General features: G+C 46.3%; 1 protein-coding gene across 1 annotated transcript; it reads left to right on the forward strand.

Annotated features, from left to right (window-relative positions):
- Positions 1-465: 465 nt before the first annotated feature.
- IL1F10 (interleukin 1 family member 10) lies at positions 466-8,641 on the forward strand. Its single transcript, XM_003942508.2, has 5 exons — positions 466-512; positions 5,489-5,548; positions 7,147-7,232; positions 7,534-7,661; positions 7,942-8,641. Exons 2-5 carry the CDS (start codon positions 5,517-5,519, stop codon positions 8,152-8,154), a joined length of 459 nt encoding a protein of 152 aa, XP_003942557.1. The 5' UTR covers positions 466-512; positions 5,489-5,516; the 3' UTR covers positions 8,155-8,641.
- Positions 8,642-14,330: the final 5,689 nt, after the last annotated feature.

The following is a 14,330-nucleotide window of genomic DNA, read 5'->3' on the forward strand; positions in this document are numbered from 1 at the left end:
CCAAACAGAGCCACACTCAACAGTGCTATTATCCCCTTCTCTTACTCTGGCTGTCTGGCCCCACGCTGGATGCAGGCATCAGAGTTCGCTCTGTCCTTGGGCTTGCCAGACATACTCTCTCTTGCATTCACGACCTCTTTAAGCCTAGGACAGAGCCCCACGGGGCACCAAAGATGTCTGACCCTAACACTGTTTATCTGGCTTCAAAACCATTAATAACATAGTAAATGACAGTAGCTACAGAGCAGGGGCCCTGAACCTTGTTTCTGCAAAGGCTTTATGGATGACTCTCTCCCCCTTCAACAAATACTCATTAATGTTCCCACCTTCTTATTACTGTATCAAAGACATTGTGAAATCTCCAGGCTCTTCTTCCTTCATGTCCTGCAACCAATTATAGAGATTGCTGCAGGCTTCCCACCCTGACCAGACAGTATAAACACAGGGCAATGCCCTGAAGAAATCAGTTGGAGTCTCCAGGGATCAGGGTTCCAGGCACCCAGGATCGGCAGGTCAGTGATGGACAGGCAGTATTCTCTCTCTCTCTCTCTTTTCTGCTCTATCCTGTCAGTATCTCTGATATGCCCTCTATCCCTTCACTCCTCCTGGCAAGCTGTCTGGGTAACAAGATATTCCCCTCATAGAACATGGTGGGACACCAAAAACATTTAGGAGCACATAAAGAAATTTGAGGAGAAGGAATAGGTTAAGTCAAATCAAGATTTTTTTTTTTTTTAGACGGAGTTTCGCTCTTGTTACCCAGGCTGGAGTGCAATGGCGCGATCTCGGCTCACTGCAACCTCCGCCTCCTGGGTTCAGGCAATTCTCCTGCCTCAGCCTCCTGAGTAGCTGGGATTACAGGCACGCGCCACCATGCCCAGTTATTTTTTTTGTATTTTTAGTAGAGACGGGGTTTCACCATGTTGACCAGGATGGTCTCGATCTCTTGGCCTCGTGATCCACCCACCTTGGCCTCCCAAAGTGCTGGGATTACAGGCTTGAGCCACTGCACCCGGCCAAATCAAGATTTTTAAATACTTAGCATCACAGACTTTAGAAAGTAATTAAAAAAAAAATCATCTAGGCCAGTGATATTCAAACTGTGTTTGGTGGAAGCTTAAGAGTTTTTTTTTATCTCCTTAGGAGCTCCTCGGTGTCTTCTTTGTAGGCAAGAGAAATACCAGCAGGGTTCCAAAGTCACCATTACTTCCTGTGTCCACAAAGCAGGTGCCCTTTATCCATTTTACAATCATTAGAATTCCGCATAAAACTTTATTGTGAAACTTAAAACAGTTTTGAAAGACACCTTGCTCAACCTTTCCTTCCAATGATGATAATTGAAGGCCCAGGGATAAAAGGTGGCAACATAAACCGGTAGCAGAGCTAGGTCTAGGACTCCGCCTTTCCATTCAAAGTCTGCTGTGTGTGTTTCCGTGTCCTGGCCATAAGGACCAGGGTATTTCTATTAGAGTGGTTGGAGAGAGCTTCAAGCGAGCTGTCAGCCATCTTCATGACCTCAGGATCTTATTAAGTTTTATAAGGGAAACAAGTATCTTTATGTACAACAATAAATAATGCAGTAAAATTTAATAGGAGTTCAGAGTAGAGTTACAATAGTAAGGGAAAGATTCTTTAAACTGAGTCATGGAATTATAGATAGTTTGGCCTAGAAAGAACCTTCCTAACCACATTCTAATCCAATGAATTTATAGATGCTGAAACTGAGGGTTGGAGGTTAAAAGACATAACCCTGTATGTCTGAGCTGTAATTCTGCACTGATAATTAATTTGATAGAACTAGATATTGAACACATCTATACTGATACCATCTCCAATGATCTTAATATAGAAAGATCTGAATCGATGGCAGTGAGGAGGGATGACTTTTGAGGCAGAGAGAACAATGGAACACCTGTGAGTATGTCCATTGAGAAGATAAGAAAGAAATCATGTTGTTTAGTGTCCGTGGAGAAGTGAGACTCTATCACACAAGATAATCACCTCCAGATAGTGGCAAAACAGCCAGTCACTAGATTCCAGACCTGGGCAGGGTTGTGGTGAAAGAAGTCTTTAGAATGTGGGTCCAAAAATAAAAAAGAAATAAAAATAAACAAAACAAAATAAAAAAGGAAAAATCAAAAAAAAAAAAAAGAAAAAAAAAAAAAAAAGAATGTGGGTCCAGATTCCTCACATAGGTTGGGTTGAATGAAAAGTAGAAAAACTGGGAACACAAGCACAGTAGTAATGGAGATTAAGAACACAAAGTTATATTTTAAAGAAATAATCTATAGGGACTTGACAAGTTAGATACAGAGTCGGGAGAACTGGGGGATATTGTCAATGAGTCTTAGGTTTTGAATATCACTGGTGAGAGGAATATTATGGCAACAAGAGAAATGAAATTAGGAGGAATGAGTGGGTGGTCGGGGGTGGGGAGAAGATAATTGCTTAACCTTAAATATATTTGGTTGGATATCAGCAGGATGTCCAAAGTGGGCTGTACTGTAGGCTGCAGGAGGTTAAGTGGGATGTGCAGTCTGCATTTGGGAGACAGTAGCCCAACATGATCATTGCAGCCATAGAAGTCAATGAATTGCAGCTTCGTATGATATGAAATAGAAGTGCTTAACACCTTGTTAGCCTAAGGGACAGCCCCAGAAGGAGGTAAAATCTACAAGGGTTGAAAGAGGTAGGAAGGGAGTCAGTCAATGTCAAGGATTCCAAGGAGGCAGTGACCAAATATCAAGGCAATCAAAAGAATCTTTGCATCTGGCTCCACAGAAGTAAATATTGGTCTTGGAGAGACCATCCCACATAGATCCTATGCAGGAGAATGAGGAGAGGATAGGACAGGGTGCTGTGCAAAAGAACATGAGGAAAGCCCAGGTTTAGCTGGTGGGGGTATTTGAGCCGGGATAGGTGAATTGAGGAGGTCTGAGAGCCAGATGCTGTGCCCAGGGAGAAATGAGAGGAAAAGAGGGATATAGACCGAAGTCCAGTGAAAAGCCATTTTAGGACAATAGGGAGGGGAAGCTTTGGGATGAGGCGTGCGGCACATTGGGAGGGGCTCAGCACACAGCAGAGGCTTAGCACCAAGACCCCAGGCTCTCTGATGGAGCAGATGCTAGCTTCCTATTCCTACTCACTCTGTCACAATCCAACAGAGGCCAGGCAGAGGGAACCTAGTAGGGGAGCCTTTAGGAGAGGCACTGTAAATTTTGGGTGTGCCAGAATGGGAGATTTCTAGGGCCAATGGGTCCAGCTGGAGTGGACCAGCACTGAATTTCTTCCAGCACTGAATTTCTTCCAGCTCTTTGAGCTCACACCGACCAAGAGTGGGGGGGCATCAGCTTGCTGTCCAGCTTCACCTAGGGTCCTCCACTTGGTCTGGGCACAAGGTCTGTGCCCTACCTAGATCTGGGCACAACTACCACACTGCCCACTGTCCTGCTGCCACAATCAAAAGAACCCCAGTGGTTTGACTAAGGGGAGCCTACCATCAAGTGGGCTTTCACTGAGGCCATGACGCTGTTGAATTATCTGTGCCAGGGGATTGTCTAGTCCTTTAGGACTCAAAGTGCTGGCCGGGAGGAACCAGCAGCATTGACATCACCTGGCTGCATATTTGAAATGTAGTCTCAGGCCTGGAAAATCAGAATCTATATTTTAACAAGACCTGCAGAGGGTTTACATATTAATGTGTGAAGGCGGAAAGTACACCAGTTCCCAAGCAGTCTGGCTGATTGCTGGAATCATTCCAAGTCCTACTGCATTAGAACCTTCAGCCCAGGAAATAGTAATTATACAGAGTACCCCAGGTGATGTGGATGGGCAGGCACATTTAGGAGCCAATGGGTTTCACTGAAGCTTGATTTTAAAAATGTTGAAACTTACCTGATACTAAAAGGAAATTTATGTTCATCATAGGAAAAATGTTGAGATGTTTAAAAAATTACTCATAAAGCCATATATAAATGGTGCAACAACACGGGGAATGTTCCTGTGTGTGTCTTTCTATATGTGTGGATTTCAGTGGAATTATAATGTACACTTGATTTATAATCTGCATTTTTCACTTAATACATTTTGAAAAATTTTTGTCTCATAAAACAGACTTCTACAGTATCATCTTCAACAAACATGTATGTCCTTACTTATTGAATTTTGCCATAATTTCTTAGCCAAGTACCTATTATTATTGAAAATGTAGATTTCTTTAACTTCTCGCTATTGTAAAAATTTATGCAGTGAACATTTTTTAACTAAACATTTGGGCAATCCATTATTTTTCCTAAGAGTAAGGGCAATACATGCAATCACAAAGCATACAGAATGCTTTAAGACCTGGATTCACAGCAACAACATTTGCACTTGTCTGTCCCTCTTATCCTGCACTCTTAAGACTCAAAGTCACACCCCAAGGCCCAGGGACAGAAAATGACTTGTCCAAAGTGACAGTGGCAGACCCAGTACTAAAAGCAGCATTGGTTACGGCCCTGTTTCTGGAACTTGAGGGCTGAGGTGGTTGGAAGCTGTGCCCTCAGCACCCACCTGCCTCCCCAGGGTCCCCAGCATCACTCTATTCCTCCCTGAGCCCTATTGATTTCCTCCACCGGCCTTCTTCCTTTCTCTTCTCCTCTCATTTTCTGCTTTCTTATATTTTTTCTTCTCTTGTCCCTTCTTACTTGGTGACAATCAGACCAACTTGGTAAACCTTAGCCCTAGTCATACTTGCGTTACTTCCTGAGGGTGATCACTTTAGGGAAGAGCTCTAGGACAGGATAGCACACAGGGACGGAGCAGAGTCATGTGAAACTATGTGACCTGACATTCATACAAGGCAACTATCTTCACTTTAGATTGTTCGCCCTCAAAAACACAAGCGCCATTTTCCACCTGGAACAGAATGAGCTGTCTTCAGCAGTCTTGGACAAGCACCTCTAGTCGCTAGGAATGATGCTTTCCAACTCTCTGGGGAGACCCTGACAGCCTCACTGCTGTTGTCGACCCCTTCTAGTTGTGCTCTCTTCCTTCACTCTGGGCTCTAGCTAACTAACCCATGGCTAGTTATGGGAGCGGGAGTGTGGCGCCCCGTTGGCCAACAGGGCAGTGGGACTGGGTTTGAACTGGGCTTATCCTCCCACTATGAGGGAAGCAACGCACACTCCACCCCACTCTCAGGACTGGGAAGTGTTGTGGCTCAGCTATTTGGGGGAATCTGTTTTCCGGTTTCTCAGAACAAGCACACACAGCCAAGGCTCACACTCCTGCTGGCTGGACTTGCTCCTGGATGGCCCGTCAAGGAGAGGCAGAGCTGCCTGGAGCCTGCTGGGCTGGGGAGACCTTGGTGGATTCTGGCAGGCCAATTATAAATGAATGGTCTGGGGAACCTGTGCAGCCTGTGGCTGAGTGGTTCTGAGCCCCAGCATGTCTGCCCCTGGCTCCACCCAGCCTCCTTCTCTAACTGCCCTTCTCTCCTCCCCATCAGCGAGGACCAGACACCACTGATTGCACGAATGTGTTCCCTCCCCATGGCACGATACTACACGTAAGTTGTCCTGGCATGTCCCTGCTTTCCCAACCAGGAGGTCTGGGAATCACATGGGAAGAGGAAAGGAATGCTGAGCCAGAGAATGAGGCTTATTCTCACCTTAGAAATTGCAAGTGCCCCGTAATTACGCTTCATCACCACCACAGTAGTAACAGCTCTTTCCTGAGTGTCTGTAAGATGTCAGCCAATCTACTGCCTCACCTCTTTCCCGAAAAGTCTGTAAGGGGAGTGTTACTAACCCTGTTTTGTAGATCTGGAAACTGAGGCTCAAAGAGGTTAAATAACTTCCCCCATGTCACACAACTTCCAAAAGGCACAGCCAGGAATCAGACTCCATATCCTCTGTGCCACTCCATCTACCTCTCTGAAATCTCAGAAACAGTTTTATATCTCAGTGACAGCATAGAGATTCAAAAGAATCTCAATCCAAGTCCCTGTGGCCTTTATTCCAAGTTTGGGCTTCTAGCACATATTTGCATTTCATCTCATTTGAGATTTGCATCCGTCCTTATATTTTACTACTTTGTTGCCTATGCTTTGTCATAAGCTCCTTTCAGGAAGGGGGTAAGGCATGAGAAAAATAAAATAAGACTGACCTCTGGGATACATTTCCTCTGCTTCTCTCTTGGGCCCTGTAACGTCCTGGGCAAGGTGGGTCAGGGGCAGTCCTGGTCTCAAGGAGGTGACAGCGTGGCTGAGAAGCAAGACACATACACAGGAAGCACACAAATGACAAAACAGATGTCAGCACTTCAGGGCGTCTAATCTGGGGTTGGTCTCCATAGGATGCTGCTGCTAGCAGGTGAGTTGTCACACCCAGGTTGTCAAGGTCGGGGGAAAATGCCAGTTAGCAAGCCCAGGATCTTTTTGGAACTTAATTTTTATTGTACAAGTGAACCTGCTGTAAACACGTACAGTCATTAGCTAAGGGTATTATCATTAGCTGTTATTGAGATAGAAAAATCTCCTGGAGGTGGTGGCATTGGTCCAGAGGTTCTGCCCTGTAAGGTTAGTGACAACTCTCCAGCTCCTGACAGTGGCTGACAGGCATCTTTGAAACCAGCCAGGTGACTGAGCCTATAACCTGCATGACTTTAATGTCTTTAAAATATCTGAAAAGCAAATCACACTTCAATATACACTCAATTAATCTCTGTACTAAGGAGAATAAACATTTATAAACAATTAGGTCAGGCCCAAAAAATCTAAGATAAGGTTCACTGTATCCCAAAGTCATCTGAGCCTCACTAAGAAATTTCTCAGGAAGCCAGAAACATTCTTTTTACCCCTCTATTGAAGGGCATTGGCTCTCTATTCTCCTCTGAAGGTCACCCCAAGCCACGAGAAGGCAGGAAGCACAGCCTCTGAAAAGCACGAACATGGGAGACCTTCCCTGCTTTAAGGCTCAGCTGGTCTTTGCGGCTCAGCCGGTCTTTGCCTGCTCTTGGGAGTGATTGTTCCCCTCTGCCCACCTGTGAAGGAGAGAAAAATACCCCAAATGCTCCAGGTGGTGATTCAGATCACGGAGGTGGAAGGGCTTGGGGGCCAGTGGTGCATAAAAGGAGTGGGCCATCAGCTCTGTCATACTGTTTCAGAATTAAACATGCAGACCAGAAGGTTCTATATACGAGAGACAGCCAGCTCCTGGTGGGAGATCCCGTTGCAGACAACTGCTGTGCAGGTGAGCTTCTGGGGCCTCCATCCCATGTTCCGTCTGCCATAGGCCCTCCCTTTTCTTCCCTTTCCTCCCCAGCAGAAGGTCAGCAGCTGCCTGCAGTGCCAGTGTGAAGGGGCAGAGAGCAGCTGTGGTCTCTCGTAGTGAGGGGCAAGATCCCTGCAGAAGTCCTGGCTCACCCTGCAGTCTGCAGGCAGGGCCAGGCCAGGGCTGCCCATGCCCAGTTCCTTCCTGCCTGAGCCTTTACCTGCCAGGAACCTGCATGCGGTTCCCTCACCTCTTGACTCTTCTCTCTCTTCCCTCTCAGAGAAGATCTGCATACTTCCTAACAGAGGCCTGGACCGCACCAAGGTCCCCATCTTCCTGGGGATCCAGGGAGGGAGCCGCTGCCTGGCATGTGTGGAGACAGGAGACGAGCCTTCCCTACAGCTGGAGGTAAGAGGCCCCTCCCCATTCTGGGGGACACTGCAGACCTGGCCTGCCGCTGGGATGCTCTGGCATCTTTATGCCTATCCATGTGTCCTCCTCCCTTAGGTTTCCACCGTCTTCTTCTGTACCTAGCGCCAACACCCTTGCCCTCTAGAATCTGCAGAAGGCAGTCCCTTCGGTAAAAACTGACCCTGTCAGGTCCTTCTTTGGCTAAGCCTCAGAGGCCTCCAGGGCTAACACCTCCATCAGCACCCTCATTCTGCGGTCATCCACCTTCTCCCCACAGGATGTGAACATTGAGGAACTGTACAAAGGTGGTGAAGAGGCCACACGCTTCACTTTCTTCCAGAGCAGCTCAGGCTCCGCCTTCAGGCTTGAGGCTGCTGCCTGGCCTGGCTGGTTCCTCTGTGCCCCAGCAGAGTCCCAGCAGCCAGTACAGCTCACCAAGGAGAGTGCGCCCTCGGCCCGTACTGAGTTCTACTTTGAACAGAGCCGATAGGAAGACAGGAGGCTGCGTTTCAGCCGGGTGCACCCAAACCAAGCTCATCCTGTTCAGGGTCTATGGTAGGCAGAATAATGTCCCCCTGAAGACGTCCACACTGTAATCTTAAGATCTGTGTGTATGTTACCATACATGGCCAAAGGGGCTTTCAAATGTGATTATGTGAAGGACCTTGAGATGAGGAGACCATCCTGGGTTATCCAGGTGGGCTTAGTATACTCACATGGGTCTTTGTGTGAAGGAAGCAGGAGGGGAGATTCAGACACTGGAAGAAACCATGCCTTTAATTTTGAGGATGGAGTCAGGGGCCTTGAGCCAACAAATGCAGGTGTTTTTAGAAACTGGAAAAGCCAAGGGAACAGACTCTCCTCTAGGGGCTCCAGAAGGAGCACAGCTCTGCCGACACCTGGATTTCAGCCCAGTCACAACCATTTCAGACTTCTGATCTCCACAACTGTAAAATAATAAACTTCTGTTATGTAAACCACTCAGTTTGTGGCAATTTGTTATAGTAGCCATAGAAAACTACTACAGAGCCTCATTTGACCCCATGTGCAGTGTTTGAGGCAAGAGACCTGTTGAATTCTTAGAAAGCTACCCACAGCTTCTCCTCCAGTCCATCTGCTATGGAGCCTCTAGAAACAACCAAGAAGCCCCGGGAAGAACTCAGTGTCCTCTGTGCAGGGACAAAGCCTTGGGCTGCTTACGATGTAAGTTCTAACTCAAGTCTTGTGATTTTCTACCAGATACTTCACAGTGAATCGCCAATTCTGTGGTTGACTGTTGGGTTATCTGCTGGTTGCTTTGAGTGTGCAAAGCAAGGAGTAGTAAGGGACGGGCATGTATATGTCCTGGATGTATTGAGTTTAAGGTTGCAGTGGAGCCTCTAAGTAGAGGTGACTTGGTATAGCCGGGAGTACAGGGCTGGATTACAGCTGAGAGTTTGCAATTGGAATTCATACTCATCCTCAGAGCCCACACTTCGCTGTTCCATGGAGAATATTTGGTTGGGTCTAAGCTAGAGCAGAGAACCCGTAGTATCAGGACTAAGAGAAGGCATGGGCTACTGGTGCTCTCCCTCTGGTGTGTAACTACTCAGCATTCACCTAGCATGTCCTGAGTTCCAACCATGGGGCAGCACTTTTAAGAACACTCTGTCGGCCGGGAGTGGTGGCTCAAGCCTGTAATCCCAGCACTTTGGGAGGCCGAGGCGGGTGGATCACGAGGTCAAGATATCGAGACCATCCTGGTCAACATGGTGAAACCCCGTCTCTACTAAAAATACAAAAAAATTAGCTGGGCATGGTGGTGCATGCCTGTAATCCCAGCTACTCAGGAGGCTGAGGCAGGAGAATTGCCTGAACCCAGGAGGCGGAGGTTGTGTGGTGAGCCGAGATCGCGCCTTTGCACCACTTCAGCCTGGGTAACAAGAGCGAAACTCCGTCTCAAAAAAAAAAAAAAAAAAAAAAAAAAAAAGAACACTCTGTCATCATCCTCAGAATGACTTTCCAAGGCAAGCACTCTCAACTCCATTTGACAGATGAGGAAACTGGACTAAGAGAAGTAAAATAACTTAATGAAGGTCATATGGGCTCTCTGTGTTGGAGCTCAAGATTAAACTTGGTGCAGCTGACCTCAATGCCATTTTGCAAATTTTTATCCCACTTAAGGAGCTGGGGATAGAATGGTGAATAAAACCAAACTTCCTTGGAGCTGATAATTGAATAGGAGAAATACTAAGTAAGCAAATAAAGAAGAAAACAAAAAGGGTGCTTTTCGTGATTAGAAAGTGAGGGCAGCAGCTATCCAATGGACATATTAGATTGTTAGTTAGGGGAGTTGCCTTTTTTTTTTTTTTTTTTAAACTTTCTTGAAGAGGTAGCATTTGAGCTGAGGCTACAGACAGGCAGGAACTGTGACTAGAAATAATCAAAGCCAAGGGGTAGCAAATGTGTTGGCCCTGAGACAGAAAGGAGCTGGTGTGTTTAAATAATAGTAGAAGGCTGGGGTGGGGGCTGGAGCCTGGAGAACAAGGGAAGAGTAGGAAGTGAGCATGACTAGCAGAGATGGGTCATGTGGGGCTCTGAAGGCAAAGTACAGGCCTCCAAGTATTAAGTGTGAAGGGAGCCACACAGCCAGCTCCGGCACGTTTAGATTCTTTCCCTGAGCTGCCTCTCCACACTCTGTGTGTGCTCCAGGAACTTCATCACCTGGCTAGCCCAGCGTAACTGTGTGTTTACATGGTAGAACTCCATGCTTTTTCAGTGCATGTTCTATTCAATTTTGTGTCAGCTGTGGCCAGAACAGCTGCCGGTACGCAGAAAAGGCTGAGTAAATGCAAAATCTTAAACAAGTTAATGGATAACCACACTTGATTCTCCTTCTCCTTCTCTTTCTCCTTCTTCTCCTTATCCTTCTTTCTCCTTCTCCTTCTCCTTCTTCTTCTTCTTTTATTTTTAGAGACAGCATCTTCCTCTGTCACCCAGGCTGTCATACAGTGGCACAACCATGGCTCACTGCAACCTTGACCTTTTGGGCTCAAGCCATACTCTGCCTCAGCCTCTTGAGTAGCTGGGACCACCGGCATATACCACCATGCTTGGCTAAGTTTTAAAAATTATTTTGTAGAGACAGGCTCTCCTCATGTTGCCCAGACTGGTCTTGAACTCCTGGGCTCAGGCGATCCTTCCACCTCAGCCTCCCAAAGTGCTGGGATTGCAGATGTGAGCTGCCACATCTGGCCAATTACTTGGTTCTTGTTGGACATTCATGATACCATATGAGGAAAGCTATGGTACCAGGTAGACCGATACCATTGTAGCCTAGAGGTGGAGCTGGCAGGGAGGGCTGGGCAGGGCTTTCCAGAGGAAAGAGCTTTTAATCTGGGCCTCAAAGAAAAAGAAGATGTTTTCCAGGCAGAGTATGCGGGGGTGGGCATCCCAGGCAGAAAAAGCAGCTCAGGAAGGTGTGATGATGGAGAAGAACTCCGAGCACATCTGAGGCATGGTGAGTCATCAATGTGGCCGAGACCCAGGGCTTAGACTGAGGAGTTGCTGAAAATTCAGATGAGAAGATGGGTGGCTCCTGATTGCAAATGACTTGTGAAGGAGTTTTTTTTTTTTTTTTTTTTTTTTTTCCCGGGAGGCCCCAAGGAATCATCCAGGTATTTCAGGCAGGACCCATGTTTGAATCTTGGGGCCCTCAAATCAACATTGGGCCAACACAGATGCTACTGGAGCCTCAGCTTTTCTCAGCGACCCCGACACTCCCCCTCTCCCTCCCTGAATTCTGCTCAGCACTGACCCTGGGGTCAGCTTCCGTGCTGTGGTTTCACAGTCAGCCTGACCCCTGCTTCATCTTCCCTGACCAGTTGATTGTCTTCATGCATGTGTTGAAAGATAAACTTGGTCATATTAAAATTTTAAGGAGTTTATTTGATCAGAGAATGATTCATGAATCATGAGGTGCCAAACTGTAAGTGATTCAGGGCTCCACCCAGGGGGCACCGGAAAAACTTTCATAAGGTGTTCAGGAAGCAAGAGGAAGAAAAAATTTCATTGGTTAAGTGGAAAGTCTCTAGTTGCAGACAAGCTGGTGAATCCTGATTGGCTAAACTTAAGTTTCGTTTTCTTAGTCGATGACCATTCACTCTGGGTTGGGTTTAGTTTGCTTAGGCAGGAACCCAACATGCTGGAGCCATCTCAGCCTAATACCTTCCCAGTTAATTATTTTAACACATGATAACTCATGCTGCCTGCCCTTCCCTTGTGAACTGTGCCCACGGGCCACCCAGGCAAACCCAGGCCTCCTCCTACTAGTGGTCCCATCTCAAATTGAATCGTGTTCTTTATATAAGTAAAAAAAAAATTCAGCATGCAAAATATGCCAATTCTGTATCAGTGCATAGAGAGGAAGAGGACGTAGAAGGAAGAGTCATAGAAGACACGTCTCTATGACTGAAGGACACAGTGCAGGTGGGAAGACCAGGCCTTGTGAATAAAAGCTCATGTTTATTGACTGCAAGACATTCCAAATAGCACTTCGAATCAGATTCTACAGGACTCTGGTGGAAATAGTGATGGGACTTTCTGGCACTGGGAATTTAAAAGTAAGGAATGGAGCCAACTTCTGACAGGTGTAGTTCAGGGATGCTAAGAGTATTCTCTCACACCCCAAGGCTCATCCCTTAAATTCCTTCTCCTCCCTAGAAACCACACCAAAGTCTTCACTCCACAACCTAACCAGACTATCAGGGTTATTACTATGTAAATTCTAGGGAGAGGTACACTTTAGGTCTTATCCAGTATTTACGTCTCAGAATGAACTGGTAGATACAGAGAGAGAATAAACAGGCAGTTAGAACACAGTATGGCCAGGCAGCACCAGGGAGCAGGGTGGGTGGGGAGGGTGAATGTATGTGCCTGTATGTGTGTGTGTGTGTGCTGTTTGTGTGTGCTTACAAGAGGCTCCAGATGTAGGCAGGTGTCGATTCATAGAGGGCCCACTCTTCGTTCCAAGAAGCTATGAACAACTTCACACAAGAGAGTGGTGAGTCCAGGGCCTTCTATAACGTGTATGTCCTAAGTCACTCCACCAGTTCAAAATCTATTCACTCTTTCCTTTGACCCAAGTTTTCGTCTTGCAATCCTTAGCCCACGCATCACAACAGTCTCTATGAATACCTGCTCAAACATTGTACAGAAAACTCCACAGTGTACACAACGCACGTTAGTTCTAGAGAAATCTAAACTCTGATTTAGAGAGGAAATGGTAAAAGTGAAGAAAAATGAAGACAACTTTAACGGATACTAACGTGTCCTTGATATCATTCTCTAAAATATACAACTATTTCAGAAATGAATTTGACAGAAATGGCTGTAATGAACATAAACAGAAAAGTTAACATAAACAGAAAAGTTAACAACTTGGACTGAAGCACTGGCATTCGGCTTACCTGACTTTATTTCTGGTTGGATTTTACATTTGCATAACACAAAGGGTTCACCAGAATTCTACCAAAACAGAGTCTATCTATCACCAGAGCAAATTCCAATCTCTGCCCTCTAAGGCATAGACTCCACACAATCTAGAGATGTGATCCCCGTGCCCTTTTCTGAGGCTGGGATCCTGCAGTGCGGCCTTTGGGCCAAAGATGGCGACAGAGATCAATGTTGGCACTGCCTTCTTCACAAGACTTAATTTTTCAAGTACTTAGCGGCCACCGTGTGTGTCAGCCTTTGTTCCTCACATCTCCACCTCACAGTAGATGTGTTCTCACACAATGCGTGAGAGTAGAACTGGATCCTGTGAAGACTTCAGGAAGTCTGGGTGCCCATTCTGTTGGGTAACAATTTTCTTAGCTCTCCCTTGTCACGAGGGACACAGCCCCTGCTCTCTAGGAGTTGAGAGCTTAGGAGGGAAGATAGATATTAGACACATACTCACTTTGCATTGTCCCCACCCATGTGAAGGAGCACCACATGAATGCTTGATCCCTTCTCCCTGTGACAGAGACACTGCTATGAATCTGTCTCCTGTATACTCATCCCCTCCAACTCCCTTGGATGTCCTTGCCCAGGCTCTGGTCACAGAATTGGGTGACAAAGGATGCTGGGAGCCTTGAGTTCTAGCAGAGGTTCTTATACACTGGAATATTTCTCATAGACATTTTCTGAAGGGCCATAGTCATAGGCCCCACGATACAAAAAATAGCACTGGTTGTGTAAATGTGTCTACATAAAGGACAGCAGATTTAGGTATCCGCTAATTATATATATTTTAGACTGGCTCCAGTGCACACATTCCAATGAGTGCTCATAGGTTTATGGGAAAAATGGGTTATTTTTGGTATTCTTTTCCACATGCCTCTCCCTGCTCATACCCTCTGCTTCAGACACCGCTCTCCTCACGATTTCTCAAAGACAAACGCTCCAGGCACGATGCCACTGCAGGTCTTCAGCGGCAGCCACCTTGTGTTTGGAACACTTGTTCCTCAATTATGTGCCTGAGTTGTTTCCTCAGTAAAGCTTACCCTGATTACCCCATTTAAAACTGCAATATGCACCCCCTCAAATCTCAGCACTTAGATTACCTAGGTACTATCACATTCTAATCCCTCTAGAATTTATTTTTTATTCATTGTACTTTTCTCCTTTATCCTCCACTAGAATGCA

The sequence above is a fragment of the Saimiri boliviensis genome, chromosome 1 (genome assembly GCF_048565385.1).
Source record: "Saimiri boliviensis isolate mSaiBol1 chromosome 1, mSaiBol1.pri, whole genome shotgun sequence".
Taxonomy (NCBI): domain Eukaryota; kingdom Metazoa; phylum Chordata; class Mammalia; order Primates; family Cebidae; genus Saimiri; species Saimiri boliviensis.

Bases quoted from the DNA above. Each gene is read 5' to 3' on its own strand.
- IL1F10 (XM_003942508.2), top strand. From the start codon at position 5,517: ATGTGTTCCCTCCCCATGGCACGATACTACAC. The intron at 5,549-7,146 runs GTAAGTTGTCCT...ATACTGTTTCAG, and splicing joins CCCATGGCACGATACTACAC to AATTAAACATGCAGACCAGA. The intron at 7,662-7,941 runs GTAAGAGGCCCC...TTCTCCCCACAG, and splicing joins AGCCTTCCCTACAGCTGGAG to GATGTGAACATTGAGGAACT.